This window comes from Ixodes scapularis, unplaced genomic scaffold (genome assembly GCF_016920785.2).
Source record: "Ixodes scapularis isolate PalLabHiFi unplaced genomic scaffold, ASM1692078v2 PGA_scaffold8__174_contigs__length_109621045, whole genome shotgun sequence".
NCBI lineage: Eukaryota > Metazoa > Arthropoda > Arachnida > Ixodida > Ixodidae > Ixodes > Ixodes scapularis.
Window position 1 is genome coordinate 31,825,649 of NW_024609883.1, and position 16,835 is coordinate 31,842,483.

Consider the following 16,835-nt stretch of genomic DNA (forward strand, 5'->3'; position numbering starts at 1 on the left):
ACGTAAGAAAACATGACAATTACATATTAATTTCGGTATTTCATACTCAAAGCCGAAAGCAAAAGGCTCCAGAGGAATTTTCTGACGATCTGCATTCCCCCGAACTAGGAGGAAGTAAGCGCGGTGCCCGCACTTGTGGATACGGACTTCAAAGTGACTGGTTTTGAGTGCACGACTCCAAATTGCATTAATGTTTATGGTTGGATATTGAGGTAACTGCTAACGATAAATAAAAAAACCTTACATGGGCCCAAAATCAGCACAGAGCCTGTGCGAAGTCCCGCTCAAAACGCTCATAGCACAATATTCGAGTCTTAATAGCGGCCATACAAACAATATATTACAATTTCTGTTGCTAGCTCCTGATAGACTACTATATTACGTAACTCTGAATAAAAATAAAAGAAATGAAAGGTGGTTTGTTTTAAAAAAAAATCCACTCCAAACCAGTCATATGTTGCGCAATATATATTCAGCGCAAAATATTCAAATTATACTCAAAGAGCTTAATCGGAGCTTTAAGGTGATGTCAAGATCATAAAAATATGTTGATTAGGTCACACAGCACAGCTTGCTAAACTTCGTCAAATATCGTCGCAGAGAGGCGATTTTACAATTAAAAAAAACATTAAGGATCTTATGACCTTGATGCTGAATTACCATAAAAAAGCATATCTCGAGCGTGTTCCCGAAAAGTTGTACTGATGTAGCGTAAAAGGTAGGGAAAAGGGATGGAGTGAAATATGGCATCCCCGATAAGCTAGAGAAACGTCAGTTTCCACCTTGGCCGCTTTAACGGCCCATAACTTGAGAACGAAAAATCCGACCAACTCACTGTTTTGCGTCTTTTTTTTTTTTTATAGGAATTGCTCGAGAACATGTATTTTTTTTTTTTGGACAAAAATTCAAAATTCGACCCAAAATTCATGCCCGAGTTGAGATGAAATCACCCATTTAGATTTTTAATAGGGAAATTGGCCGCCCATGAGTGTAATTTTGGGTCTTTCAAGATGTTTAGAGTCCGTAGATTGAGTTATCACCGTAAATAGAAAATCTCAAAATCTACTTAAAAAACTCTACTGCAAGGGTTATATTTTTTGTTTGTTTCTTTTCCAAAAAGACTGAAACTGGTTCCTGCTTGTTCATATATCGCAATCACAATATATACATGCGGGCTAATCAATGCAGTTCCGCCATACCTGCCATACTAATATATAACTGTGACTTATAGACTGGAAAATCAGCTATTCTTCATCGATTTTGTACGATGTACATGAAAAAAAAAAAAAGCAAGGATCAGACCAGACGTTTTACAACAGGTCGCAAGTCACCAATCCACAGCGCTCTTCACTTACCGTAGAATTCACAAACCTCACTCCAATTGAGGTGCCCCTCCACTTCCTCGAGGAAGGTGCGAGGGCCGGTGCTGGCCAATCGCAGCCGCCTATCTGTCGTCGCGATTGGCCAACGCCAACCCTTGCACCTTTTTCAAGGAAGTGGAGGAGCGCCTCAACTGGAGTAAGGTTTGTGAATTCTGCGGTTAATTTCTGTAATGTCATCGCAACTACGTCAGCTACAGTGCCGTTCGTTTGAAAGAAAACAGAAACTTGTTCTTTCTCTCCCAAAAATAAACTATGCGTTGCAGAAAGCTCAGTCTCCATCCAAATGTAGCACTAGCATTCTGGACCAGATATGGAAGTCTCAGAACTTGTTTAAGGGGGTACGGAAACAAAATGTTTGTACTTGCAGCGCCAGTTTGCAGTAGAATGACTCGCTCGAGAAGTTTCTTAGTCCTGAATGTTGCTTGGCGGAGAACGCTAACAAGTTTACTATGCTCCGTGTCATACTTAATATGCAATGCTGTCAAAGCTGCTGGTGCGAGCGTGGGGCTTGATCTCGATCCATTTGCACGCATTCTCACGCAAACAAAACAATTAGATGAAGTCACGAGTGTGCACCAGTAGCTTTGACAGCAATGCATATTAAGTATGAAATGGAGTATGCGTTGTACATGTCAAAACTTCCACAGTACTTCCACAACAAGCATTCCACAAGATCAAAATCGCCGTTTTTCGCAGTCAAACGATAGGTAGGAGCTTGATCCGAGAATGCGGGTACCTCTGCCAATCCAACCATACCACTCCTCCTCCCCCTCCCCTCCCCTCCCCTCTCCCCTCCCCCCCCCCCACCCACCCACCCGAGGATGTGCCATAACGCGCTCAAATATGGCACTCTGTGAATACCTTTACATAGCTTGCAGGTGTTGCCATTGCTGCATACTGACAGTTATTTCTACTTGCTGGTTCCCTGGAGCTACTAATTCTGCGGTGTGAAACTAACACGATGAACCGAACCCTCGTGGCATATAAAATACCGGCATGGCCGCAAATAATCTTACAGGCAAGCTATGTATAGGCCATGGGGCGTATGGTCCTCAGATATTACTACTGGGCGAGATGGTCGAGCTTTGACGCTACCAAGCAGCAACGCTCGCAACTACAGTAACCTTGGCCGTGCGGAAACTGTTGACATCACGACCGCGATATGCATTGCACTTCTCGCTGGTCGACTTCGAAGCGAGAAACAGAGAGCTCACGGTCACGTCATTTCGTTTCCGTACCCCTTTAATTCAAGATAAATTTTACGGAAATTTTCAGTGACGAATTGGTGGCTAATGGAGCCCGTGAATACGTGGAGGTGCATGGTAAAGGAAACTGCCCCATTTTCTTATTAAATATTTCGAAAATCGCTGACAATGTTCAACTCTGAGAAGGGATAGTTCTGAAACCTTGACGTCTGGTATGGCTTACTAGTGTTACATTCAGGCAAGGACTCGAGCATTTGGCAATGTATGGTTTATCTTTGCAGTGAGGAAACCACTACTCTCTTTTCTCCCAAACACCCGGTACTTCGCAGCATTGGAGAGCTTTACAGGCCATGTTTCGGTTTGGGAAGAACTGAAGTTTATTGGCATTCGTTCATACAACGCGCGTGAGAATGTACAGTCTTGAGTAGACACGAGCAGCGGAGAGGGCAATTGTTGCATAAGGCTTTCCCCTTTCCCTTTTCACACAGGGTCGGAGAGACTCAGCACTCGGTTTCGCTAGGAACGCAGACGAAATGGCAAGGACGAGTGGAACCTCTCGAAATAAATACTCCCCGGGTCGAGCGACCCGCACATAAAATCGCCACCAAAACCCAACGTTGTCCAACCTCGAAAAGTTCGCAATCGCAGACAAAAAGCGGAACTAGTGTTAGACGAGGGCATCTCCGACGGCAAACCGATTTAGAGAGAGCTCGTTCCGCTCGGTAAGTCTTCTGGCTCGGTTCGATCGCTCCCATAAATTAGAACCGACGACTTGCTGCGTAACGCGTAAAAAAAACTCTCCTATTGTCGCGGGCAAGGTGAGAATGGAGGGGAGGTATTTCAGTTATTTGGCCTCCGGGGCAAGCTTTTCATTTTAATTCGCCGTGCACTTGAGAACTTTAATTGTACCCTGCGGACGCACCATTTCCAAAAGCCTTGAAGCCCGACGAAGGCGCTTTCGGAAACGAGGGTCATCGTCCCTAGCAGCGCCGTAATGATTGCCACGCGGTTCGGCGTATTGGCGCGAGGGTTTGTTGGATGAACCGTACGTATCGACGAGCGTCGACCGCAACGAAATGCAATTCGGTCCAAACAAAAATTTGTATTCATTCTTCCCTGCCTCAATGTTGTTTGAGCCGTCGGAGGCGCTGGCGAGGTTATAGACTACGCGAGTCATCTAGCAGACAGTCTACTTACGCCGACATTAAAAGCGATGCTGAGGCTTACTGCGGCCATGTTCCAGTACCGTTCCAAAAAACCTTCGACACGACTTTGAATCTCGTCGAAGCCGCACACCGCCCAGTCCACAGTACCTTGCATGAGTTTGCAGTACCTCATGCGCTTCACTCACTCCAGTCTCAAGGTGCACGCGCCTCGAGACGGGGGTGAAGAATCTCGGGCGATAGTAGAGCACAAAACGCCTTGCAAAAATCTGAATCGAGCTTGGAACGGCATGGAAACCGGGACGTCGCAGTGCGCCTCTCTCTACGTGAAGCAGAAAGTCCTTCTAACCTACGAACTTGCCCGAAAGATTTTTACGGCTCCAGCAGCGTGCACTGCCACGCAAGGTGGAGACGCATCTTGGGCGAGAGATTCCGACAACGACGACGTCAAATCGTCTAAACGAATTTGCGTGCGCGCTGAGAAGAGCGAAGTGCTTGGAGGAGAATGTGGTAACCACTATCAAGCGTAGCCGTCTATCAGCAACAACCCGTCAACGAGTCTAATATAACAAAAAGGGAATTTGCCCTTTAAGAATTGGGTGTCAATACCACAGCTCAGCACTCTGCTTGCGTCTTTAAACGCTATGTGTGTGTGTGTGTGTGTGTGTGTGTGTGTATATATATATATGTATGTATGTCATCAATCGCCCTTCGTATCTAATTCGGCAAGCTCGTATATACACCCACGCGTGTAAAAACGCATTCCCGCCACGCATTTCGAAACGAGCTACAGCGTGGAGTCCAAAAGCACGAACATGACCGTCGTTAAGTTTACGTTAAAAAGAAGGTTACTTTAGACTCCTACCATAGACTGCACTCCAATAACAGAGTCTGCATTTTGTACAAGGGATAAACCAACGAACCAATCTAAGTGTTTTATGGTGACTGCGCACCTCCGGGAAAAAAAAAAACAACCCGGAAATGGTTTTGAGCGTTTCCACCTCGCCCCTCCACATATCTTAACGACAGCACGATGGGAGCAAACAACCCCCTACGCGGCAACGCTCGAGCTTGTCCTCCGCACCCCTTGAAATCGCGGTGTCGGAAGCAACGCCCAATCCTCCGCTCGTCGTTTTTTGTGTTTTCCCCCCTCTGTACACGCACACTTACTTGACACAGCCGCGCGTGTGCAAAGCCACAACGAAAGGACAACAGACAAACCAAAGCTTGTTCCAACGTGCAAGGCATTTCCTCCGCTTAGTGCGACGGAAACGAGCAGTTACAGCACGACTGTGGAGTGACCCAACGTTCCCCACCTACCCCTCCCCCGCAACAATAAATAAACACATGACTGCTGTACAGTTCAAAAAGACAGAGACGGGCCACGGATAGAGAAGACTCCCCAAAAGACGGAATGGACGTCCGCCACATAGAAAGAAAAAAAACACAGCCGAACACCTCTTCTTTTTTTTTTTTTTTTTTTCGTCCTTTCCTGGACCGGTTTGCTTGTGCCGGCCGACATTCGGCCGACGCTCGGCCGAAATGAGAAAGCTGTATAAAAACCTGCACCGCTGGAAGAAGAGATAGATGCTCCTCACCGAGTGAACGTCACAAACAAGAAGGTGCGAGGGAGAGACTACGAGCTCGGTGTCCGGTGCAGTTGACGCGGAAAAAAACCGGCGTCGACAGTACGGGGAACACAGTAAAAAGACGGTAACTAGGATGCAGTCCAAACTGTCCTTGGGTTCGGCAGGCCACGGACGCTTTTGCGGAAGAAAAAAAAAAAGAGCGTTGTGGCCAGATAAATAAATGCGCAGTGGAGAGAAATCTGCGTAGCTTGGAACATAAGCACGATTGACCACCAAGATTTGGGGAGCTAAATGACACCAAAAAGACGCTGCTGCTGTGCTAGAGGCGCAATCCAGTGTTGCGGAGACGGGCGCTACGTCGTGTACTACGGAATTCGGCATTGCCAAATCTCCCGTTTGCAAAAAGAGGAAAAAGCCAGCACCATTCTTAAAAGCCCCAAAGGCCAAGTGTTGCGCTCCTCAATTGAAGCCGCAGAACAGGAGAATCCCCCCACACCGAGAAATAAAGATCTGTGCACGGCAGTTAAACTGAAGGGCACATATCTGCACGTCCAGCATCTGTCTGAGAATTATAACCAACCACAGCTGAACTGACCCTTTTTGGTCAGGGATTTCGTTGCGTCTCCTGAAAAAACATGCCGACAAAAGCACCACCCTTCATTCGTCGGTCATGTCGACAAGTTTCTCAAAATATACACTAGACAGATGTGTGAAGCAAGCTAGTAATGTGCTCAAGCAAAGACGTGCAAAAAAAACCCCAAAACAACAATGGCTCTAAAAACTGAGACAAAGCTAGTGACAGCGATCGTACGACGTTGCAACGAGAGACGTCTCTTTGGTGTGCTCACGAAGTTTGTATTGTTCCATTTCGTCCACCCTTCACACACCTCTCGCGGATTAAAAAGGTGCTGCTATTCGGACACTTCAAGAAGTTTCACGAGCTGATGCCGAGAAGCTAGAACTAGTTTTACGCTTGATGCGTCGACAATGAAAATACGCAAAAACTCGCTCACACTTGGTGCGTCGAGAGGAGAAAGGCCGTTTGTTTTTCCCCCCTCCCCGAGAACGACGCAGGCCCGTGACCACGGTCGTACGCACCGACAGCGCAATGCCGTTTCCTCCGAATGAAACACATACTCGATCGAAACCTACGTTACGTCTACAAACCTACGAATGTGGGCCTAGATGTCTTTTGCCTCGGTCGTCGCGGACAGTTCTGCGGCGTCAATCCCTGGACGACGACGTTAATGGTGCTTCACCCGAGTGTTTGGCGGGTCAACCGGCCGGAAAACTCCGAGATGCTAGATGGACGCGGTCACCGTGCCTGGCGGAGTTCGGTAACAACAGTATGCACCCCAAACAAGTGACGCCACCACCCCCACTTCCTTTTCATCCCTTTTTAAAAGACGCTCCACGGCCGGTCGCCGCACGATCCGACGTGAAAATCCGTGGCCGGCGCTAGCCTAGACGTTGACTCGGCTGCCTGTCGGACGAGCGGATGCGAGCGACGTGCCGCGCACGCCGCAAGTGGCGAGGAAAAAGGAAGACAATGTTAGAATACTGCTCTTTCTCTCCCTTGTCCCAGGTGTGACGACGCTACTGACATAATGTAAACGTGTGCAGATCTCTCACTTCTGGGAAAACCCTGTGGCCACGCAAGACGCGCTTCCGCAAAATGTTGAGACGGACAAGGCGCAACGAAGGGACTAAGAAAGCAAGGTCACGGGGCTACGCTTTCCACGCCACCACGAGTCGCAACGTGGCGAAACTGACTGCCAGCTGGCTCCACATGCAACGTTTCAACACGTCGAACTGGAATATTTTAAAACATTCGGTCGGGAGTGCAAGCCCCGTGCAGCATTTGAGAAACAGTCGGAGCTGTGAGCGAAAACTGAAGTTCGAACAAGTCTACGGCATTTGCAAACATGTAAGCAACGTTTATCTGGCCGGGTGATTGTCGACAATAAACCAAAAGCACGCAAGGCTCCAACTCGCACTGGACGTGAATAGGGATTAATGGGGCTTGCTACAGAGCAAATCGGGACCTGTGTATATATGAGCTCTTGGTAAGTCTAAGTGCTCCCCGAAGCTACCGCGCGATGGCAGGCAGCACGGAATGCTGCCACCGGTTCAGCGAGATGCGTCGGCATAATATGGGGCACAACAAAGAAGAATGAGAACATTCTCACGAAAGACCACCAACAAAGCCACTACTTCACCACATAACGTCGCTCGACAAAAAAAAAGGGCATTTGGACAGGTTCAACAGCGAACAATGGTGCTTTTTGCAGGACACAAAGACCGTTACGCCACCACACTCTCCCGAGAATTTGAAAGTGCAGAAAGCGGCAAGATCTTCGAGGGACATTTCATCCCAGGCACGCAAGCCTCCACATACTTTTTTTCCGTTGCTCTATTTGCCCCAAAAACTGCATACCCTGCGGAGTTGGAAACACTCCCGCCCAGTTTAAACGCCTGCGCCCATCGGTGTGGCCACCGAACCTTTTACGCGGCATTGCACCGCAAAAAAAAACATTTGCTCTGCAAAACTGTTTGCTGCTTCCCGTCTAGCAAAAACGTTACGCTCACCTTAAGTTAACAGTTTTGCTCCCTGGCTTCCCCGAGCGCAACCTTGAAAGGACGTTCTGATGAAACCGTTTGTCAACAAACTCTCCGACGGCACTTTTAGCCGTTTGTCGGAAAGGAAACGACCGCCGTCATTGAATTTCATTTCCGCTTCGCCTTTTCATGACACGCTTTGCTGCTCGGTGCAATGTGCCGCACCGCAAGTGACAGTCGCCTACGGGAGAAGGCGCCATTGACTGCCGCACACCGAGCATCGACAGCATGTTGTAACAAGAGCAGACGACCAGTGTTGTGGTGGCAGGGTAAGTGAGAGGGGTGGGAAGGGGTGAAACACCAAGGGGGACAGAGAGAGAGAAAGAGAGACTGAGGACGCCTATCAGTGCGAGGACTGGGGGTCGCACTGGAGTAGCCGCACGATGGAGGGGTCGCTCTTGGCGCCCTCTATGAACTCTTCCAGCGAGAGCTTGCCGTCCATGTTCTTGTCCATCTGGCGGAAAATCTTGTCCGTCCGCTTCTCAGGCGTCGACTCGTCCTCCGGCATCTTCATCACCGACCCCACCATTTTGTAGATGGCCTGTACGGAACGGGACAAGACAAGGTAAGCCAGGGGTGTAAGTCATTGAAGTTTTGGCAGTTTAATACTTTAGCCCAATGTTCCAGAGGAAAAAAACCAGCCATTGGATGGCTCAGAAAATCAGCTTTTCGTGCAAGGCTCGTCAAAATATTAGGCACTGGAGAAATCAGCTGTCTGCAAGTCCCTATTTTGAACTCTTTGTTCATGTTCTGCCCATTGAGAAGCACGGCGAAAGAGTCCAAGTAAGCACCTGATCTCGCCACACCACCGTCCTCTACAGCATGATAAAGTCAGACTGCTTTTTGCACAGGGGTTGCAATGATGTCGGAATGCCGAGCTCTTATTGACCGATTGAAAAAAATAGTAAGTAGACTTCAAGGCAACCAAATTGCCAATTACAACTCGGCGTCATTATTGTTATATTGAGCGGCTCAGCCCGTATTTAGAGGGAGTCTACTCCAGTTGGCTGCTGAGTATAAACTGCTTTATTCCCACGATATCTGTGCATGGCCAAGCCTGCTCACGTCATAGGCGGCTTGAGTCATCCGACCTCCAAATGCTGAGGTGGCGGGACGGCGGTATTACGTGACCACCCGAGCGGCGCCGTAGGAGTTCCACAAAGCAGCGACAGGTTGTGTGTATTATACACAGCGTCCTTTCCTTCTCAGATTGAATCACCATAGTGCTCGAGGAGACGCCGTTTGCGCTGGGGTCTTGGCACTGTAGTGGAAACTGGAGCCGACTTGCTCCCCCACTGGTCGGAGGGTCGGATCGAGCGCCAACTCCATCTTGGGGCTCGGGCGCGGGAGGTCGATTGTGTTCGGACGATGCTGGGGAGTCCGGCTGTAGAAACATATGGAGCCGGAACATGACTCGTCACCGGTTCCCTGCTGGAACTGTGCGATGATGAGTTCGCTGTCAGATTCTTTTGCACACCGGGTTTTATGTGATCCAGGTGATGACGAACCGTTCCATTCTCGCACTTTACCAGCCAAGACAGGTGTCCTAGTCTCTTCGTGGCCATTTTTTTTCATACAAGTAGGGTTTCCTACGAAGTTATGGACGAAGACTGAATGTCCTACAATAACTTCTCTCGGTGATCTTTCTCTGCGGCATTTAAATGGTGGTTCTTCTGGCCAGTCTTGGGTAGTAATGCGTTACTAGTAATGCGTTACTAGTAACGAGTTACTATAACTTTGTTGCTTTTTTGGTAACCTGTAACTGTAATGAGTTACTTTTTAAAAATGTAACTTGTAACTGTAGTTCAATTACTTTTTCTCAGGTAACGATCAAAGTAACGACATTACTTTTGTAGTTACTCTCCAGTTTTTTATGAATAATTTATCATTGAACGAGTACAATCTAGCGATTCCTTGCACTTTCCAAATTGTCTGTTCCGACATTCGGGGTGTCAAGTTGGCCTTGCACAAACTTGTGAATACATTCTTTCTCGCAAGTCTTGACTCGTAATAGCCACGTGTAGATTTGATGAAAAAAAAATCTAGTTATCTTTAAAACGGGCTGAGCTTTGCGACTGAACACATATCTTAGTATCCTGAAGCACTATGTATGTCGCGGTATTTCTTTTTTTTCTGCGCAAACACTTTTCAATCGGGTGAATCAGCCGTGAAACAATACACGTGGAGGGTACTGCGCATGTTTCGTATTTTGATTTGTGCCACTGTTCCGGCGTGGTGTCAACGGTCAAGGCAAAATTTACTGCTGTTTGTGCGGGGTTTGTTTCTGGCTTGCCGGGTACGAACCAAAACATTTCCAGGTGTGAAGACTCTGGTTAGGAGCTGCACACACACCGTCGTCGGGGTCCGACGTCGAGGAGATACAGTACCCAGCACAAGTTCTGGCCCGTGTGGTTTTATCTAAACTCGACTTGAGTGCGCGACACAGACAACTACAGAACACTTTCCTCGTCCGCGGGCTCGCGATGGCTAACCGGCCTTTTTTCCGCCCCTCTTCTTCCTTTTCTTTCTCCGCTGGCCGCGAGGCGAGGATTCTTCGTAATTTGGCGGAAACGCCACGGTGGGACACAGACACACACACACGTGGCTACACGCACAGCACCGAATGAGCCGGGAATACATTCCGTCACATTGGGACTCTATGAACCCAGCGCAACCGTCAACGAGCCAGCAATGTGCTAGTGCTACCAAGGATAGGGATGTTTATGAGAACAAGGAGCTACCATGGCCGGCATACAGAGAGTATTTTGCTGTGGTGAAGGTGGTTGCTAACAAGAGCGAAAAAAGCATATTTTTTAATTTTATGCAATAAAGCTCAGTGAGGGGCGTTTTCTAGTTTTTCCTAATTTTTGCTGTCGTAGAAAAGGAACTGAGAAGTAACATAGTTACTTTTTAAAAGTAACTGTAACTCTCACGAGTTATTCGGGTTTTGCGGTAACTGTAACGGTAACTTCGCTACTTTTTTCTGAAAGTAACTGTAACTGTAAAGAATTACTTCTTAAAGTAACTTACTTCCGGCAAGCAGGGCTATAGGCGTGTGAGCACCGTAGAAAGTTTGCAGCCGAACATGAGTTCAGCTGGTGTTTCCCAGTTGTTGTACACATGGTTGTGTGCTGTTTAGGAAAGAACCTTGCAAGTCTGCACAAGAGTGTCGCTGCTACGCTTTGGCTTTTTGCCAATACCTGGTTCGTCTCGAGGGCCATTCTTTCAGCTCGTCCATTTGAAGCGGGATGGTAACGTTGTTATACGAGTCACACCATTTTTCTTTAAACAGTCTTCCACCTCGGACGAAACAAAGGACACTCCACTGTCCGTCACCATCCTTTCAAAGGCTCCAAACGTTGCAAAGAGTTCCCGTAATTCCTCAACCAGTGTGACTGACAATGTTGCTCGTGCAGCATACTTCTAGCCACTCGCTGTATACGTCAACAACAATCAGCAGCATCTTCCCCTCCATGGGGCCAGTGAAGTCTGCATAAATGGTCCGCCAAGGTGACATTGTGGACGTCCATTCAGGAATTGGTGCCTTGGGTGGTTGGTGCCTTCTGGTGTCGCTGATAAGTTTCGCAGCTTCTTGACAGCCTTTCAATGTCGCTATCAACATCTGGCCACCAAAAGTAACCTCATGCGCATCCCTTCACAGCTACTACTCCTCTATGACCTGCAAGTGCCAAGTCGAGCACATCTTTCCTCGCCTTTGTGGAATGACCACTCTGGAATTTCTCAGAAGGCAACCTCGTTGCACTGCAAGTTTTGTGCCGAGTCTGCAGTACGGTGAACACTGTTGCTTTTGCAGTTTATACAGTTCTCCACTTGAAATAGCTGTGAGCACTTAGGACAATAAGGAATTCTGTCGGGTCATTTCAGAGAGTTAACGTGGCGACAGTTTGAAACTCGGCGGTGATGCCAACATAAACACACCTGCCAGAGGAGAGGGCTCGTTGACTTGTGCCGGAAGCGGCAGCCTGCTGAGTGCATCAGCGTTTTGATGGTGTTGTCCAGGTTTGTTGAATAAATTGTAGTCGTAAGTGGCAAGCTTGAGACACCATTGTGTCATCCTGGGTGACAGGACTTGAGGCACCTGCTTCTTTTCTCCCAAGATGCTAAGCAGAGGTTGGTGATCTATTAAAACGGTCATGTATCTCCCCACGATGTACTAGCAAAAATGACTGATACCGTAAATTACTGCCAAGCCTTTCTTGTCAAGCTGCGAGCAATTCTTTTCAATGGCTGCCAGTGTTTGCGATGCGAAAGCTATAGGGGCCTCTCTGCAAAGTTCATTTTTCTGGGCAAGCATGGCACCGACAACATACCGTGATGCATCGACCGACAAGAGAAGAGGCTTCGTCTCATTGTAATGGGCAAGTACAGTGCAGGAGCGAATCAAGCCCTTCAGTGCATAAAACACAGTCTGGTGCTCCCTTTCCCACTTCCAGGCCGTATATTTCTCCAGGAGCTTGCACAGCTCGGCGGCAACTGTCGCTCAGTTTTACAAAAAAAAAACAATCATAGAATGCGAGAAGACCCAAAAAAGTTTGAAGCGATGTCTTTACGGTTGCTTGCACTTTCTCCTCAGTGGTGTGCACTCCTTTGGCATCAATTCTGTACCCCAGAAACTCAACTGACTCAATGCCAAATCTGCACCTCTTTTACTTGAGGCTTAGTCCTGCCTCGCTTAGCCTCGATAAAACATGGTCCAGGCGTCCCGCATGCTTCAAGGGCAACTCTGGTCCTAGTTTCGATTTTGGGATTACGACTCTTTTTAGCCAGGGTGTCTACCAAATAGTTTTTTTTAAATTCCCTGACTTTTCCAGGTTTTCCCTGACTATTTTAATTGAATTCCCTGACTCACAACTACCGACACCAAAACAATATATGATAGATAGACACTATTCACAACATAAAATATTTTCTTTAAGTTAGATAAAGCAAACTTTAGAAGATGTTTAGAATACAGCATTGACCCGGGTTTACTGTTTCAGGGAGTTTGGTCCCAGCACCTGATCAGTACATCAATTTGTTCTCCGAGTTACTTTGTTCAGTGACTCATCAAAAGCAACCACCAGATATGGCACGTTAGAGAGGCTTGCTAGTAACTTGTCTTCAAAGTAGGGGGCGATACCACGACATATTGTATTTCCCACTTTGTCTTTTCCAAGCTGAATTTTTCTGGCGGTCTCACACATGGGGAACATCGACGGAAACAGCGAGGCAGACGCTGCCGCTGAACAGAAAGACCCATGAGTTGTTATAGTGTTCAAGCACCACATGATCCCCGGCCTTTGTAACTTCCTTCTTCAATAAAAAGCCACCACCCACGTCTTCACAGAGGGGCTAAGAGCTTCCGTGGCGGTGGTTAGACGCATTGCCGGAGCCCTACAAGCACTATTGTTACCACCGGACAAAAAACACCCGTTGCTGTCGCGGAAGGCAAGTCCGCATTTGTCGCAGTTTTGAAAAATATGACTGGGCTCTGGGAAACGCTTTGCAGATATTTCATAGCAGTGAGATGTTTCTTACCCTCAAGATGAGTAGCAATCGCCCTATTCCCCATGTCGCTCAGGGAGAACTTCTTGCAGCACATTGCGCAGTGAGCACTATTTGGATCATTTGGAATGGGCCGAATCCAACTCGCATTCGTGCATATGTCCGGGTTTGTCCAGTTGAGATTGAAGGAGCACTTTCTCGACAGCGACATAGTCACTTTCACATACCTCCACTTTAGGAAAATAACAAGATAGAAAGCGCAACCCACAGCCACAAACGCACGTGGCAGAGCTCGTAGAGTACAGGCGTCCAGGTTGCGTTTACGGGGAGGCGCGAAAGCACCACATCTGACAAACGAATAGATTGCTAGGTGCGCGCCTCTCAAAGGGCAGATGAATGAACGACAGTTGTTCTTTTTCGAGTGAGTAGTGACTCGCGCCACCTAGTATTGGCTAGAGCAACTGTCTCTCCTCGTACTAGAGCAACACCACTTGACTAGAGTCACGAACTAAACAAAATTGCCGCTGCTACTCTGCTTCACTAGTAACTGTGAGTAACTCTTTAGCCGCCATAATTTAGCGTTGCTACCCTAAAGTGTAGCTTATTTAGTGGCTTTAGAGTGTACTAAAACAACGACGAGTCGCCAGTTTCGCACATGCTCTCGTGTGAAGCATAGCGCGTGGAGGGGGTCGCGACGCCGCACTTGACTGCGCTCGTGGCTATGTTTGCCCGTGCCTGCCGCTTCTAGCGTAAGCGGGCGAGCATGGGATAAATTCCCTGACTCGGCAATCTTTTTGGAAATTTCCCTGACAATTCCCTGATTTTTCCAGGTGTCTTAAAATTCCCTGACAATTTCCGGTTTTCCCGGTTTTCCCGGTCGGTAGACACCCTGTTAGTGCAGTCAGCGTCCCCGAGTTACAGAGTGTAATTTTCTTCTCGTCATTGTGCACAGTTTTAAAGATATCGATGCCTCAAAAGTTTTGTTTGGGGCGCGGTCGACAAAACTAACTAGCCGCTCGAGGCCCCGGCAACACTGGAAATCTGCCGCTCGGCAAACGTGACGTCATGGTTGTTCTCGTTCAACGAGTGTGCGGTCCAAGCAACACCTACCTCTGTTGCGCTAGCCGTTTAAAGATAAAAGGTATGCTGCTTTCATTTGAATTCTGTATATGTGATAGATATCCAGCGTATGTAGCAAAGGTTAATGCGTATACTCAGAAGCTAGCGACTGCAAGGCGAGTGAACATGCTCGGTGCCAGTGTAAGACGCCAATCTCACTACTCCTCCGCTTTGACTACGGTAGTGGAGTAACTTTCTGCGGCAAAATACCCCGAATGTTTGTAGTTTGTTTGAGCGGTGGATCCCAAGGAAGCGGTAGCCGCTCCTTTGGGGAAACCAGGTGCTGTCTGGCTAGGCTTTTCGCGTGGTTTCATGGCTGGGAGGCGGCTTCACTTGGAGAAAGGAGTTTGGGTGCCCTTTCGCACGGCTTCAAAGCTGATGACGTCGGCTCACTCCATGGGACAGTAAATGCCTTCGCATTAATAAGGACTTAACGCAAACGGCAGATTTTCTCCAGCACCCAATATCTTGACGAGCCTTACACGACACGTTTTTAGCTTGCAATTTGGACGAAGTTTCTTTTACGGCAACATGGGTCTAAAATACCGATGTGCCAAGGTTTCTACTATGGTGCCCGGAAAGATACGCCGACGAGCACGTCTACCCAGTCTTCAAATGTGGTCTTTTGATTTCCAACCAGAATGCAGTTGCTACATTCGATTCGGCTACACCTCCTGCACCAGCTGCACCGGGCACACACTGTCGTATTCAATTTAAAAGCGCAGCCTACCTTAAAACACATACCGGAAGCACACAGCCCTGCACTTTTCTGCACTGCCCTGACCTCCTCTACACCGGCGTAGGCTCGTGCGGACAAATCAAACGTAAAAATCGAACGTAGCAACTGGTACACTGGTGTTCCAGCTTGTCCCCAGGGAAAAGCACCCAAGGATATTTCCCCGGTCAACATCCCCGGGGATTTTTTTTAGGGGGACGTGCGTCCAGGGATTTCACTCACCGTGACTATCTCGAGCATCTCCTGGCGCGAGATGTAGCCGTTGCCATCCAGGTCGTACATGCTGAAGGCCCACTTGAGCTTCTGCTCCAGCTTGCCACGCGACGTCACGCTCAGGGCACACAGGAACTCCCGGAAGTCGATGGTGCCGTCCCCGTTAGCGTCGAAGGTGCGGAACACGTGCTCGGCAAACTTGGATGCGTCCCCGTACGGGAAGAAGTTGCCGTAGATCTTCTTGAACTCCTCAATGGAGAGATGCCCGCTGGGGCAGTCCTTCAGGAAGCCCTTGTACCACTCCTGGATCTCCGCGTCCGAGAACTCCGTGTTTTGCCGGAGGTCCTCCAGCACCTCGGGCTTCAGCTTGCTGTTCTGCTTGCCCATGCTGCCTGCACGCTCACACTCGCCGCAGTCGCCCCTCTTGCTTCAGTGGCCGTCGGGTGCTGCGGGGCAGTGGCACTCTCGTCAACCGGGTGCCTTTGGTCGGCGACAAGGACGAGCAAAGTAACGCTCAGTCTCACTACCTGACATACTATTGCGGACAATATGAGCTGAGACAGTCCTTCCTGCTTCGCTGGCATACCTGCCAGTATCCGAGAGATCTCTGGTCCAAACTAGGGATGAAATGAGAAGCTGGGGTTCCATACTTTGGACTTTTTGTCAAACTGAGGGAAAATAGAGGTTAGGGAGATTGCAGACGAATAAAAAGGCCAGATCAGGTGTTTGAGCTCATACTGTCCTGTCTTTATTTTTCTCCTAAAATCTCAGGCCCCTTGTCAAAACTACTACGGCGATGGAAAGTGTTTGCGTAGTGCACTAACCTCAGAAATAAAGCTTAGTGCCTAACAATACCCTTTCGAAATAAAATTGACATATATCACCTATATTGTGTTCACGCCAACAGTGTAGCATAAACCACCTGCGTCTCAGTGCATCTTTCACACCACAAAAACGAGCTATGCACGGAATGAAAGCTTAGATTTTACTCAATCATGACTAGTGGTTCAGCTAAGATTTCATAGGTACAAAACACAACATTCTCTAATTTGAGAGTTTAAAGCAATTTTTTTATATTTTCAATAAATACGCCTTCATTTTTGGCAGCAGACACCAATTGCCCCCCCATGCATTCGTAAGCTCTGCTAGCTGCCATTTTCCCATTTAAAATTTCTAAAAATGGCTCCCAACATTTGAACTAGACAACACAGCGTTCTAAAAACTTTTGCACCTTATCCACTTGTTGGAGCTACGATTGGGGCGGCGTCCCGAGGTTTTCGTCGACACACAGTTTATTTCTACGG

General features: G+C 48.1%; 1 protein-coding gene across 2 annotated transcripts in view; it reads right to left on the reverse strand.

Annotated features, from left to right (window-relative positions):
* Nucleotides 1–2,940: 2,940 nt before the first annotated feature.
* Nucleotides 2,941–16,835, reverse strand: part of LOC120842246 (neurocalcin homolog) — a 60,972-nt gene continuing 47,077 nt past the window's right edge. For both annotated transcript variants that reach the window (XM_040213276.1, XM_040213277.2), the window contains exons 3-4: nucleotides 15,541–15,977; nucleotides 2,941–8,499 (exon numbers count right to left, since the gene is read on the reverse strand). In XM_040213276.1, coding sequence (XP_040069210.1) covers nucleotides 8,302–8,499; nucleotides 15,541–15,918 — 576 coding nt within the window. In that variant the 5' untranslated portion in view covers nucleotides 15,919–15,977 and the 3' untranslated portion in view covers nucleotides 2,941–8,301. The remainder of the gene's footprint in view (nucleotides 8,500–15,540; nucleotides 15,978–16,835) is intronic.